This window comes from Epinephelus moara, chromosome 3, assembly GCF_006386435.1.
Source record: "Epinephelus moara isolate mb chromosome 3, YSFRI_EMoa_1.0, whole genome shotgun sequence".
Taxonomy (NCBI): domain Eukaryota; kingdom Metazoa; phylum Chordata; class Actinopteri; order Perciformes; family Serranidae; genus Epinephelus; species Epinephelus moara.
Window position 1 is genome coordinate 39,749,169 of NC_065508.1, and position 15,116 is coordinate 39,764,284.

A 15,116-nucleotide genomic window follows, 5' to 3' on the forward strand; every position below is an offset into this window, starting at 1 on the left:
AGGACCACGGCAGCAGCACAACCACACACGTCACGCTGTCCAGGCACCGCTGCGATATGAGTTAATCTGAGAGACAGTGGAGCACAAAGGCTCCGGAGAAGAAGCCGAGTTAGTGACATCCAGAATGACCGAGTTAGCAAGATGCAGTAATAGAATACGAGAGAGAGAGAGAGAAGGAGAGAAGAAGATGCCTGAACCAACTCAACTGACCCTTTCGACACGGCTCTACTCTGAGCTCCCTCTGGATGTCCAAGCTCCTCACCCTATCTCTAAGGCTGAGCTCAGTGCCCTCATCACTGCAGAAGCCGCACCGACCCACCAATCCATCTCACACTCCATTGTACCCTCACTCATGAACAGAGTTGGGTATATCGTGTTACAAAGTAACGCGTTACAAAGTTACTTTGATTACTTTTTGCAGTAACGAGTAACCTAACACGTTAGTTTGCTGTTTGAGTAATCAAATGCTTGAGTACGTTTTCTACAAGCCATCAGTTACTTCCGTTACTTTTAGAACGCTGGTCCTTCAGCTCCGAAACGGCAACGACTGTCTTTTAGTTCTAATAACGGAGATAACGTTAAACCTATCAGTCCGGAAGAAGCCATGAAGCTTGTGGCTCGCTACGTGGTAGAAGAAATGCTGCCGTTGTCTACGGTGGAGTCTAAAAAATGGTGGAGACGGACTGGCTGACAGATAGGTCAGACTCAGCAGGACTTGCATTATGCCTGGTACACACTCCACAACTTTTCTGCCCGTTCTGAAAGTCACTATATCACATTACACGATTGTGCAGTCATAAAATCGTGCCGTGACTTGGCCGACAGACATGACACACTACACGATGGTACTCACCAATTATCTCCGGTCGTCTTTCACGGTGTGTGTGATGTCATCGGGTTATTCTTGTCCTATTTTTATTACTTTTACTATTATTTGAGTCACTGTGTCTGTTCATGTGCCAGCCGAAATGTTGTTGTAGTCACCTAAAAGCATCAGCAGATAGCAGGAGCTTCATTTGAAGAGCCGTACGTAAACATTCAAGCTACTGTATCCTCCACAACCAAGTTCTTACAAATGTTTCACAATAAAAGCCTATTTAGAAAATTGAGGGATTCTCTCAGCCGAGGTTATAAGGGGCTTTTAATTTGAACCAAATTCAGGAAGTGTTGAGTTTGAAATGACGACGCAATGTGTTAACATTATGAAGACAACAGGAGCCGATAAAAAGTAAGAATAGAAAGATACAGAGGGATTAATAAATAACGGACCGTCTATAATGTAGTCTGTTTCAAATGAAGCTGGTAGCCTCTGCAGTTGTGGTGAGTAAAAGCCCCGCCACTATTTGTTAATGTTATTACTTTATGTCCGACCGTGAGGACGTAACATTGTTTGCTAGCTTGATGCTAATGACAGTAACGTTACTCACCGGGTTGACAAAGTGCCTCTGCTGTTTCCGCCTCGAAATCCTGTCCATGAAGGTCACAAGCAGGATTGGTGACAATGGACAGCCTTGGCGGAGGCAAACACCCACCGAAAACGTGTTCGACTTTACACCAAGTATGCGGACACAGCTCTCACTTTGGTCATACAGAGACCGGATGGCTCGTAGCAGTGAGCCTGGTACCCCGTACTCCTTTAGTACCCCCCACAAGACCCCCCGAGGGACACAGTTGTAAGCCTTCTCCAGGTCCACAAAGCACATGTAGACTGGATGGGCAAACTCCCACAACCCCTCCAGCAGCCTCACAAGGGTAAAGAGCTGGTCCACTGTTCCACGGCCAGGACGGAATCCGCATTGCTCCTCTTGAATCTGAGGTTCGACAATCAGTCGGCGCCTCCTTTCCAGCACCCTGAAATAAACTTTACCCGGGAGGCTGAGCAGTGTGATACCCCGATAGTTGGAGCACACCCTCCAGTCCCCTTTTTTGGGGATGGGGACCAACACCCCGGTCTGCCACTCTGCAGGCACCGTACCAGACCTCCACACGACACTGAAAAGGCATGTCAGCCAAGACAGCCCAACAGTGCCCAGAGCCTTCAGCATCTCAGGGCAAATCTCATCCACACCCGGCGCCTTGCCACTGGGGAGCTTTTTAACTACCTCGGCAACTTCTGCCAGGGATATGGGCAAGAGTTCTCCCGAGTCTTCAGGCTCTGCCTCGTTCCCAGTGGACATGTTGGCTGGGTTCAGGAGGTCCTCAAAGTACTCCTTCCACCGCCCAACGATGTCCCCAGTTTGGGTCAGCAGTTCTCCGTCTCTGCTGAGCACAGCCTGAGACAAGCCCTGCTTTCCCTTCCTGAGTCGGTTAACGGTCTGCCAGAACTTCCTTGAGGCCAACCGAAAGTCCTTTCAAATCAATCAATTTTATTTATAAAGCCCAATATCACAAATAACAATTTGCCTCAGAGGACTTTACATCACATGACATCCCTCTGTCATTTGGACCCTTATTTCCATAAGGAAAAACTCCCCCCAAAAAACCCTTTAACGGGGAAAAAAATGGTAGAAACCTCAGGAAGAGCAACTGAGGAGGGACCCCTCTTCCAGGACGGACAGACATGCAATAGATGTAGTACAGAACAGATCAACATAATAAATTAACAGTAATCTGTACACAAAATGATACATAAAGAGAGACAGAGACGGAGAGAGATGCAGGAGAGACAGTAGCTTACAACAACATTAATTTAAGTAATAATATTATAATCATAATTACGGCTATTGTGGTACAATATGTTGTTGGTATATATTAAGATATGATAGTATATGTATGTGACAATAATCAAATGTGTATAATAATAATAGTAGAAGTATGACTAATGATAACAGCAGAAGTAGGAGGCATCGGGCAGGACAACAGCAGCAGCACAACCACACAGGTCACACCATCCCGGCACCGCTGCGTTACGAGTTAACCTGCCAGACAGTGTCGAGTTAGTGAAATGCAGTAGAGCCCAGTTAGCAAGATGCAGTAACAGGACATGAGTGTTAGCAAAGGAGAGAGAGAGACAGAAGGAGAGAAGGTGCTCTGTGTATTATAGGAGGTGTATTATAGGAGGTCCCCCGGCAGACTAGGCCTATGTCAGCCTAACTAGGGGCTGGTCCAAGGCAAGCCTGAGCCAGCCATAACTATAAGCCAAAAAGGAAAGTCTTAAGTCTAGTCTTAAATGCGGAGATGGTGTCTGCCTCCCGGGCCGAAACAGGAAGATGATTCCACAGAAGAGGAGCCTGATAGCTGAAGGCTCTGGCTCCTGATCTACTTTTGGAGACTTTAGGGACCACGAGTAACCCTGCATTCTCAGAGCGCAGTGTTCTGGTGGGATAATATGGCACTATGAGCTCTCTAAGATATGACGGAGCTCGACCATTTAGAGCTTTATAAGTTAACAGTAGGATTTTAAATTCAATTCTGGATTTTACAGGGAGCCAGTGCAGAGAAGCTAAAACAGGAGAAATGTGATCTCGTTTCTTAGTTCCTGTCAGTACACGTGCCGCTGCATTCTGAATTAGCTGGAGACTTTTCAGAGACTCATTAGAGCTACCTGATAATAGGGAATTACAGTAATCCAGCCTAGAGGTAATAAAAGCGTAGTCTCGCGTGACCAGCCTCCCTTACTTCGGAATGGGAGTCTGGGGACATTAGTCTTTCGTTTTGTAATAGAAATGGGCGGGGATATCCAGACCACATGACGGCGTTGCCGTAGGTGCGGCACTTGTCTTACATGTAACAGAGACGTTGCAGCTCTGCAATATAGCTGAATCAAATGAAATCATATCCATTTTAATCTCTTCTTGCGATGCACTGAACACTTCCTTTTCTGTTGTACTACGGACAACAATTCGGGCAACAGCAATTCCAGTGTGGGCGGGTGTAAGGCAAAGCTAATCAGCCGTTGGTCAAGGAAGTACAGTAGTACACGGATGAGGATCCAATCACATCACTGCCGCTGGGAGCCAGCGCTAGTTCTATTACAACCTTCCTATGGGAATGTCCACAGACGACAGAGTCAGCCAGTGTGCTGACGTCATCGGCGTCTGTGTAAGAGACTAACAAAAGCGTTGACCAATTTTTCTGCATCTTTTTGGGACAGGATAGGCCTAATTTTTCGCAATTCTTACGGTAGTGCTAGAGGCCAGAGCAATGCCATCCAGAGAAACTATATCATCAGACAAAGAATTTCTGAGGTGTTTGGGGACAAGAACATGAACTTCAGTTTTGTCTGAATTTAACTTCAGGAAATTGGAGCTCAGGTTTTTATGTCTTTAAGGCATTTTTGAAGTTTAGTTAATTGATCCGTTTCTTCTGGCTTTAATACAGTTGTGTTGTCATCTGCATAGCAATGGAAATTTAGTGATTTCTAATGATGTTACCTAAGGGAAGCATATATAGAGTGAACAGAATTGGTCCGAGCACAGAACCTTGTGGAACTCCAAAACAAACTTTAGTACATAGAGATGATTCATCATGAACATGAACAAACTGAAAACAGTCACATAAATAAGATTTAAACCAGCTTAGTGCAGAACCTTTTAGGCCAATTAAATGTTCTAGTCTCTGTAGCAGATGGTGGAGGCATGTAGCATGGTCCAACTTAGAAGCCATTACATTTTGGAGTGGATCCAATTAATGGGACGGGTCCATGGGCAGGTAGGATTCAATTGCCTGCTCTGGCCACCAGGGGGTGAGTTTCTGATGCCCCAATATCCAGATTTGTTCTAAATGTATTTGTCAACACATCTGCCAAATTTGGTGCTTTTATCACAAAATTGAATGATTTTATAGCTATGCCGCCCCACTATAATTTTAGTGAAACTTTATAATTTTTTTTTCTTGTTTCACGTGATATGAGTGGCTTCTCGCTATGACAAATGGTGGTGTGAATTTGGACGCACTTTGCATCGTTCGGGCCCATAGGGTTAATACATTTGCGCACTTTCCATTTCTGAGAAAAAGCATATCATTTTACATTATTACATAATCCGTCAAAATAATGGCATCATAAAATTTTAAAAGAAACAGCCATCTGAGAGGTATTACATTGTTGGTAATACCAGCCTCCAGGGCTGACAAATGAAGCCAACACAGAAGTGCCAAAAACAGTTTGTGCAGTTCTTTGAATGGCCACTTGAGGCTGGCTCCAGAATCCAGTCAATACCCATAGACCCCCATGTTAAAATGCCCAAATGTGCAGCAAAAATAAACATACATACAGCCTGGTACAAAAAACTATTTGGTCTCTATAGCTAATTTCAGCATTCATAACAACTGTACAGGAGATGAATTTCTATATAACTCACCCGTTTAAATTAAGGGCAGGCTGCTTTTAATGACAGGCTGTCTGCTGATAGTGTCCTCGGCTTCCCATTCAGATCCACCCCTTGCTCTTCCAAGGGCCAGCCTCTTGCCCGAATATGGTCACCTCTGGTTCCAAGAAACCAAGATGGCAACAGCTGAAAATGCTGAACTTGAAGGTTCAAAACAGGAGTCCACAAATCAATGGATGATGTCATGGTGGTTATGTCCATTATTTTTACAGTCTGTGGTTTTTATTACATTTTCAATTAGGTTAAGTGCAAACTTTATTATATTTTAAGGAAATTATTACATGTTTTGATGCTACAAGGCATGCAATATTTAGAAAAATGACAGCCACTATTGAAAACTTTAGAGATGTTAATAGTATAAAATAATAATAAATCAATTACCACTTTTATTAATTAAAAGAACAAAAAAAAAAAAAGCCAGTCATTGTATGTGTACACACCTCCTTGGCCAATTAAGCTGATTCTGATTCTAATAATAGGCATACGCTCATTTGAACATAAGATGACTCTTTTAACTTTAAAAGTTTTATGTTTTATTAAATCAATTTTACTATCGAGAAAGTAATTATATTGGATGTACTAATTTTGCCATCCTCACCTATACATTTAACAAACCCAAGAGCTATACAGACACACATGCAAAGCCTGTTATGTTATGAGGCGTGTCTGATTTCCATGGTTGTGCACAGGGGCACTCCCACGGGGTGTTGTGTTATTCATGCCAGCATCATACGTTTATCTGCGCTCAGATGGTGCTGTCAAGTTGACTGCTGCCTGTGTTACAGGACGACATCTCACATCCATCCATGGTTGTCTTGAGGATAAGAAATGTGCACAAAAGGAAATGTGCACTCATCTGTCTTTGCATTGTTGGCTTCATCATGTACAGATACCTCAGGTAAGTGAAGTTGTCATGATTATTGTTTCAGTTAGGCTGCTTGTATGTAATTCAGTACCTTATAACAGTGATTTAAAAACCTCCTAAATTAAGATAGCAATGTGGTAAGGCTCTTTTGGAATATGGTCCAAGTGATACTACACTATAAATTATATACAGAAAATCTTTATAAGAATATTATATTGGTGACATGAAGTTAGGTAGCCGAATGCTACTATGAAGTGAAACAATTTCACTGTACCTCACAATTAAGTGTCACTACCATTCAGGATGGATGTTAAAGAAATATATGTCAAGTGGAAAAAATATATAACATTTTACCAGGTTGATAAGAAGTGGTAAACTAATCTGTTGAAATCCATCTTGTCTCTGAATTCAAAAATATTCCTGTTCCTGTGTGTTTGCAACATAAGACATCTGCAAATTCCTATTAAGCATGTCATGTGGTTTATTCAAGCACAATAGCCTATGTGTTATGCTACGTGAGTGTGACACAAATGTACTCTTCTTCCAGCATGTCAGCTGGAGGACGGAGAATGAGCAGGAAGGTGGGTCTGTGTGCCAACTCATCCCAGTTCACCCTGGAAAGAGAATCCTTCCGCATAATCGGGGGATCCATCCACTATTTCCGTGTGCCCAGGGCCTATTGGAGAGACCGTCTGATGAAAATGAAGGCTAGCGGCATCAACACCCTCACTACGTGGGGAAAACCTCTTTGGACATGTTTTGTTTCTCAAGACTGGTCACTGCTTTAATGTTAACAGAGAACATTTTTTCATTGTTGCAGGAATGTGCCGTGGAGTCTGCATCAGCCAGAGAGAGAGGTTTTCAACTTCCACACACAGCTGGATTTAGTGTAAGGAGGAGTATGAATCTTGCTTGACCTGAATACAAAACACACCCATGATTAATCACCATACAGCTTATTGCTTATGCGAGTGCAGCTCATGCTCTCATTAAACCAAATATGCAACTTAAACATGTCAGTTATAAGAATGAAAACACTTTGTACCTCCTCTCTTGCTATTCTAAGAAATGACCTGCTCTACGGTGTGTTAGGGAAACTTTCCTTTTCTTCTCATTGTCTAAACACCAGTGCTCAGGGGAGAAGCTAGAGGCAGAGAGGTCCCACCTGACAACAGCAGCATCTCCCCAACAACAGAAGGTTATAATGACACAGTGGGGATAAGTGAAGAGAGATGTGATGCCTCAGTGTTGTGTTCTATCATCTTTATAACTGCTGCTTTTTATCACTAGGCAGCACTGTTGTAAAGCAGGAGCTAGTAGAGACCCAGAGTGCAGAGAAAAAGAGTCAAGATGGCTGCTAATGAATGGATCATGTTATGCTACTGTCACGGGGTGACAAGGGCCATTGAATGTACTGTAATATCCTCCATGGTTATGCCTTAAAGGTGATAGATATAGGATTCATACTTCGCGGTCAGTAGGTGTCGCACTCACACTCGCCCGCTCTCGCTCCACTCTTCAATTCTACAGGTTACCAGGTTCCTAAACGACAGACAGTGGAGACAGCGACGTCAAGTGAAGAGTCTTTTGTGGTATAGTAATTAAAAAATAATAATAGTAAATCATGAATCCTCTCTTGTGCGCCCTGTAACACACTGTAACAATCTCTGTAAAGAATTTTTAGCTCTACTCGTCACTAATGCTAATGTAATTAGTCAATTAGGATCCTTTGTCGTGGTGGACACACAGATTCCCTGATTCAACAACGTCCTGTATGCACACAAAAACACGAAAGTGTTCTTGATATTAAAACGGCAAATGTATTCCTCTGTTATAATTTCCCACCAATAATAATAATAATAATATTAATAATAATAATAATAACTAATAATAATAAATGATAGTTTGGCTGTACTAGATGTTTGATATATACGACACTATTTATGACACTATTTGACAAATCTACAACCGGAACAATCACAGTCCCAAAAACGCCATTTCTAGAGAACTTAAGGGTTAATGCCTGACGAGGTGTCCATTATCAGGAATTAATGGACGACGCGGAGGCGTGAACCGTCTGACGCGAAGTCCATTAATTCCTGATAATGGACACCTCGAAGGGCATTAACCCGCTTATACCATGGTCACTTACCAAAGAAATGAATATTAAATCAATTATTTATGCTTTAATGTCTTTTACAGTTAAAATCATGAGTTTTTCACAAGCCACAGCTGAGTGGACTATTTAATCTCTGTAGTTCACAGGCGTTGCAATGGAAACCCGCTGTGGCCGCAGCGTAGAGAGCATAGCGACTCTGATCAGTGAAGGGAAGTGAGATGATGGCTAAATGTTAGGCTACGTGATATTATTCAGAAGATGATTGTTTCAGAAAGCCAGTGCACTTCTTACCGCTTGTGTGTTACAGACTCTGAGGATGATGTGCAAAAAAAATTGAGATATTACTTTCATGATTCATCTGCGTTCATTTATAGGCCCAAGAAAATTTGTTTCAAATAATCAACATTCAAATAGTAGGCTAGTCAAAATCGTTTTTAATTGCAACAAATAATTCATAAACATATAGTAGTTGAGATTAAATCATATAAACACATTAACAAATTAACGATTGTTTCCTATTTAAAATTAAATGCTACATTACCATTAATAGTGAAATTTGAAGGTGATATGGGTAGGGCCTATGTCCATCATAGTGGCATTTGAAGGACGGAGATTGACAGATTGAGCACTGCTTGTTGGGATATTTGGAGACGACAAGATGTTGCTCCAGTCTCGTCTCTCCTGCGCTGACGGAACCCAATAAGCCTGCCGGCTGCTCTCACACTGATGTCCCGTGACGGTCATGATCTGACGGGTTTCCAGGCCGGTGTCAGAGAGCCGACCTACAGCTGTGCTCCGGAGGCTGCGATTGGTGTAGACCCGCGACTCCTTGTGCCGTTTCTCCCTTTTCTTTTCATTCTCTAACCTCTCTTCTTCTGCATCCCAGTCATCAAAATTATCAAATTCACCAAATAAATTAAATGAAACGATAAAATCACTCATGATGCCCGTTGTAATCCGTTGCCTCTGCTCTGAGTCTCCGTTGCTATGGTTACAAACTAGCAGTTGAGCCAGCGCAATAATTTAGAACCTGTCATCAGGCAATTTGACCGGAACGTCTTTTTAGCTGTCCTATAACACCTTTTAACAGACACCCTGCAGCCAATCAGAATTGAGTATTCACCCAGACCATGGTATAACTGAAATTAACCATCATCCTTACTTTTTCTTAACATATTTCATCTAGGTGCAGTGTCATTACTAGTTCGGCTTTACTAGATATTTGATATATTCAGTAGATATATCTTTTTACGACTCTATTTTACAACAAGCCGCAAAAAAACTAAGGTTACCGTCCCAAAAACGCTGTTTCTAGTATTAGGTAAAATATCTGAAATTAACCGACATTTTAACTTTTTCTTAACATAGTTCATCTAGGTGCAGTGTAATTACTAGTTCGGCTGTGCTAGATATTAGATATATTCAGCAGATATATCTTTTAACAACCCTTCTGCATTAAACCCTGTTGCATTAGTTAGCAAACATTAACGTTGGCTTACCTGTCCAGAAGGAAAGCGGCAACCTCTGCCTGGCTTTTTAGCCCTTTTTCTGCCTTCAGCTGACACCAACGATCAAAAGCTGAACCGATGTTGATTCTGGTCTTGCTTCACCGTTGGACGGCTAGAATTTGCGATGGATAGCGCTGGGACAACACCATACCTCTGCAGCTATCACAATCTGGCAACCCTGAGCCCCCCCCCCCCCCCGTAACCAACGTAAGCAAATCAAAATATTGACATATTTTGGACCCTTCAAAATTTCTAAAACAATTATTTCTCTACTGTAATTTTTTTTTGTCCCCAGGAAAATATAGAATTTATAGAATTTAATTCTACATCTTTCTAGACGTTCTATGGATGTATTTTTTTTTTTTTAAATATATGACATACATATGACCTTTAAGTGTGTGCTTGTTCAATTATTGCTTGCTGTGTATTTTAATTGCTGTTGCTGGGAATTCCAATTACTTGTTATTGTTTGCTGTGGATTTTAAATTGCATGCCAACAAAGTTCATACCTGTAGATATGTGTATATTATGACTTGCTGTGATTTGTATGTGTGTGTGTTGTGGCTTGCTGTGATTTGTTGTCGCATGGACTGAGCGGAAACCATGGTGTATTGTGGTCTTTTTCACACAGCGCTTTTGTTTCCCTCTGTTCCCCTCCCCTTTCCCACAACTAACAAACCACTGGTCCACAGTCAGCTGAGCAGAGCATTTAGATGATGGTGCACACCTGAAGGGACGCTTTTTCTCTTCCGGGGCGCCCCTCCTCCAGACAGAGGACACAGCTCGAGGTTCCAGTGGCAGAGGTGGAGCGGACGATGAACTTTCCAGCCGTAGGACAGAGTTGGGAGGAATATGAGTCTTGATGGGCCATACTGACGATAAGTGAAGGAACGTACACAAATGTGTCTGTGCTTTGTGTGTGTATGTGCGGCTACTGTTGGTGTCGAGCCGTCTGTGATTTCCGTATTGCTCTTCCAGCTGCGACAGAGCGCTCCTGGAGGAAGATGGGCCAGCGAGTGGTGGTAGACATAAGCCGGTGTGTGAATTAACTGGTGATAGAGACAGATGTGTGGTAGGCGTGGCTTTTGAGACCCCGTTGTCAGCTAACCAGGAAATAAAATTGTGATCGCTTCGCGTCTCTATTTCATTCATTTAAAGCTGTCTTTTGCAACATTGTGATAGAAACGGTTTGCTGGACATTAATCACATTAATGAATCGCCGTTTCCACTGATGCCCTCGAAAGTAACGTTGAACCACAGAGATAGCAAGCCAAGACTAGAGCCAGGAGAGCAATGCTGTGTCTCAAATCACGTACTTCTGTACTTACACTTAATATTTTGAATGCATTAGTGCATTCACACTGAGAAGTATAGAAAAATGCAGTGCACTATGAATACTCGGATGGTGCACTCAAAACGGTCAAGAAGATTGAGTGTGGAACTATGGACACTTCTCGCCCTCAATGGTCGCCATCTTGGCAACGTAGCGGAAGAGCTTTTTTCAAACAGAAAATGGCGGCCGAGGACTGCGACCACCAACGTCGCTGCATTGTACAAATACATGTGTTTTTTGCACTAAGAACCACTATACTGTTGTCGGGTATAAGTATACTGTTGTCGGGTATAAGCCAGCAGTATGTTTACTGGGTTAATTTAGCAGTCTGTAATGATTTACAGCATAACACGAATGCTTATGCTAGTTTGCTAACTAGCTAATTTGCGGTCGTCATTTCCGGTAAGTGCACAACGGTTGTGTTGAGACAAAACTACCCTGTCGAAATTTGTGCACTACGCCAATAAGTACATAATGCACATGGTATACTACATGGAAGTGTACTAACTGAAATATGTGATTTGAGACATAGTCTCGCCACCAGACAATCAGAGATCTCTGCCTTCTGATAGTCTGGGGACACTCCTTTCTAAAGCGTGTTTAACACACCGGCGAAAACGGCCGACAACAAAGCAACGCCTCTTGCATTTTTGAAAAAGACACGCCTTCTCGGAAATGTGCGCTCCCCCTTTTCTCGTCCGCAAGGAAAGAAACACACAGAGAGCTTGAAAATGGATGCCGAGAGATTTAACTCCGTTTTATCAAACGTGTGCTCATCCGTAAAGAAAATATTTTTTCCAGCGCATGTCTTAGTTACAACATGATTGAGCTAACTGGAGTAGTTTCATGTCATATCCGACAACGGGAGGCTTTTAACAGATGACGTCCTATTGTTAGCTTTGCTGCTAGTGTTAGCTGTCCCTGTCAGCTGCAGCCACTGATGCTTTCTAGACATTGTGATTTCCCAAAACTGAATAAATACCACACATAGCAACACAAAACTGCTTTGTTAGCTCAATCATGTTGTAACTAAGATGTCCGCTGGAAATGATATTTTTTTCACGGACCGTTTAATGAGTTATTACCTATTACAGACCCCGCTAACAGTTAACGGTTAGCCCAGCTAAACGTGCACACAGAAATAGTAATGTTTGTTCAATCATTGTGTTTATAGACTTTACAAACATCGGATTAGTCTAAACGGTGATACAGTGATGTGAAAAATGTGATATATAGGCAATATATATATATATATATATATATATATATAGCCTATATATCACATTTTTTACAGCAGAGCTTTTAGCTATATATATATATATATATAGCTAAAAGCTCTGCTGGTTTTCTACCCGGAAGTATTTGTAAACAACAAGGCGATTCCCTCTAACGTTATAGTCCAGCTGGACGGATGAGTCATGGCCTTGTAAAAGATTATGTTTGTTTCTTTTAGTTGGCAAGAATGTGTTGCCGCAAACGCGACAAACATCCACTAACTTTGACTGCGTTTTCTATGAGCATGGCTGAGCCATTTTGTACCGCTACACGTGTTTCTAGTGGGACTATGTTTACAAGCCCGCTACACGTGTTTCTAGTGGGACTATGTTTACAAGCACAAGAGTTCAGCGAGGCACCGAAGGACAGCCCTGCAGATTTACTATTGGTTCTGCAACGTAGGGAGTTTTTTTAAACTCTGAAATTGTATCCGCCCATCTAAACACAAAATCAGGGAGAAAGTCATCAGTCTTTAGTTAAGCAAAGCGTCTAAAGACTGACTTGTGAGTCTATTTGAGACACAGCACATGATTCCCAGTGACATTCAGTAAAAGCTTCACAATAATAAAACCTGAATGCATCCAAAGCTGACTCTAGCCACTTTGGTGCCCTAGGCGGGATTAAGGTTCCAGCCATGCTGCTGCTTGTTGCCTGACTTGTAGCTGTATTCAAACATTCAGTACATCCATACTGTTACACCACTTCTTTAAGTCTGTTGTGTCATTCTACTTCATATAAAGTAGGCACTGTACAAATAAACTTTATTTTATTTGACCTACATTTACTGTAATTAGTAACAGGGTTAAACTGGAACATTCAATAGTAATAATAATGACATTATAATAATAATGAGTTAAAGCTGCAAGCAGCTGTGATCAGGCCCTCGCTCCCCCATGCAACAGCGGGGGCCTGAGGCATGCGGGGGCTGTGGCGAGAAGGGAGAAAAACCCTGGCAGGAGCGAAAAAACGCAATGTTTCGTTCATCCACCAGGTGGCGCTACGAGCGTAACCAGATGTGGGCAGGTGCGCTCAGGGATGGACCGTCATCACACATGTGAAGTTTCGAGCAAATCAGACAATGTCAATGTATAGCAGGGCATTTCCTATTTCCACAAGGGGGCGGCATGAGCAAGATTGCCTACGAGCATATGGAGGCATTGAGGGCGGGGCTCTTATCATGTACATAACTTTTGAAGCAGTTTGGATGAAGTATGTCGGAGAGAGAGCTGCTTCAATATGCATGGCGATGCATCATATATGGTGGGGCCATGGAGGCCACACCCTTTGACACAGAGAAAAGCTTTTAATAACTTTTGATCAGCATGGTCTCAGGATGATCTGTAAAAAATTTGAAGTCGNTAGAAGTGGAATGAAGTTGATGCGGTCAAGTTTGTGGCATTAGTACATGTTAAAGTAAAAACTGGTCACTTCCTGTTACCACTGGGGGGAGCTATGAGTAAGCTGGGATATTAACATATTGGGGCGTTCGGGGCGGAGCCATCATCATGTCCAGCAAGTTTGAAGCTGCTGAGATCAAGTATGTGGGCGTGAGGTCCGTTCGAAATTCGATGTTAAGAAAACGAAAAGTTGCCAAAATTTGTCACGCCCTAGCGGCCACGCCCCTTGACATAGAGAAAAGCTTTTAATAGCTTTTGATAAGCATGTTGTCAGGATGATCTGTAGCCAATTTGAAGTTAATCGGACGAAATCCCTAGGAGGAGTTCGTTCAAATTTAAGTTGTGGAAATTGCCGTAACGAAAAAATTCAAAACAAAATGACCGACTTCCTGTTGGGATTTTACCATGACGTCAAGAGACTTTTTTGTGCGTCTCGGTATGATACATGTGCGTACCAAATTTCGTTTGCCTACGACAAACTAACCCAAAGGGGAGGGGTTTTTGAAAATTTGTAGGGGTCGCTATTTTGGCATTTCGCGTCGACCATATGCAACCGCCCAAAAATATCGAATTTCGGATCCGGCCGGACAAATGTGGAAAGTTAGAAGCATTTTGAAATTTGGGAAAGGGGCGAAATTGGGACACGAAATGTCGGAATAATAATAATAATAATAATAATAATAATAATATTAATAAACAGCGCGATGACAATAGGGTCCTACGGATGACTTCGTCGTCTCTCGGGCCCTAATTAAAGCTGCAAGCAGCGATGAACGGGCCCTTGCACCTTCACGCAACTCAGGGGGGCTGGCAGGACGTCTTCTAACGTGTCAATTCATTTCTGTCAAAGTTAGACATCGCATGCAGGAGTGACTTGGCATATCCCTGATACAGTGCTGGAATGACATATTTCACATTTTGTATCACTTCCTCTTTCCACTACAGAGAGTTGGAGAGCGCAGTAATTATACATCATGTTTTTATACATCAAATATACACCACAGCATTTAACTTTCAGATAAATCAAAAGATAAGTGTTTGAGACCTACTTCCTGTCACCAATAGGTAGCACTATGAGTATCAGGAAATATGGTCATATAAATGTTTTCAGGGCAGGACGAATATGAATCATATGAAGTTTGATGGAGATCAGAACATTTACGGCAACAATATAGCAATTCCCTGTTTCATGGCGAGACCTCAAAATTAAATCCTCTGCAGCACGTATAGACACTAATGATATGTCATGTTTGTGTAAATCAAATACACACCACAGCACTGAAATTTCAGGT

At 42.3% G+C, this 15,116-nt stretch overlaps 1 protein-coding gene across 1 annotated transcript in view; it reads left to right on the plus strand.

The window, feature by feature from the left end:
• The first annotated feature begins 6,105 nt into the window (after nt 1–6,105).
• LOC126384991 (beta-galactosidase-1-like protein 2) overlaps nt 6,106–15,116 on the plus strand; it is a 27,539-nt gene continuing 18,528 nt past the window's right edge. Inside the window, exons 1-3 of the mRNA XM_050036469.1 lie at nt 6,106–6,225; nt 6,740–6,925; nt 7,013–7,081. Coding sequence (XP_049892426.1) covers nt 6,134–6,225; nt 6,740–6,925; nt 7,013–7,081 — 347 coding nt within the window. The 5' untranslated portion in view covers nt 6,106–6,133. The remainder of the gene's footprint in view (nt 6,226–6,739; nt 6,926–7,012; nt 7,082–15,116) is intronic.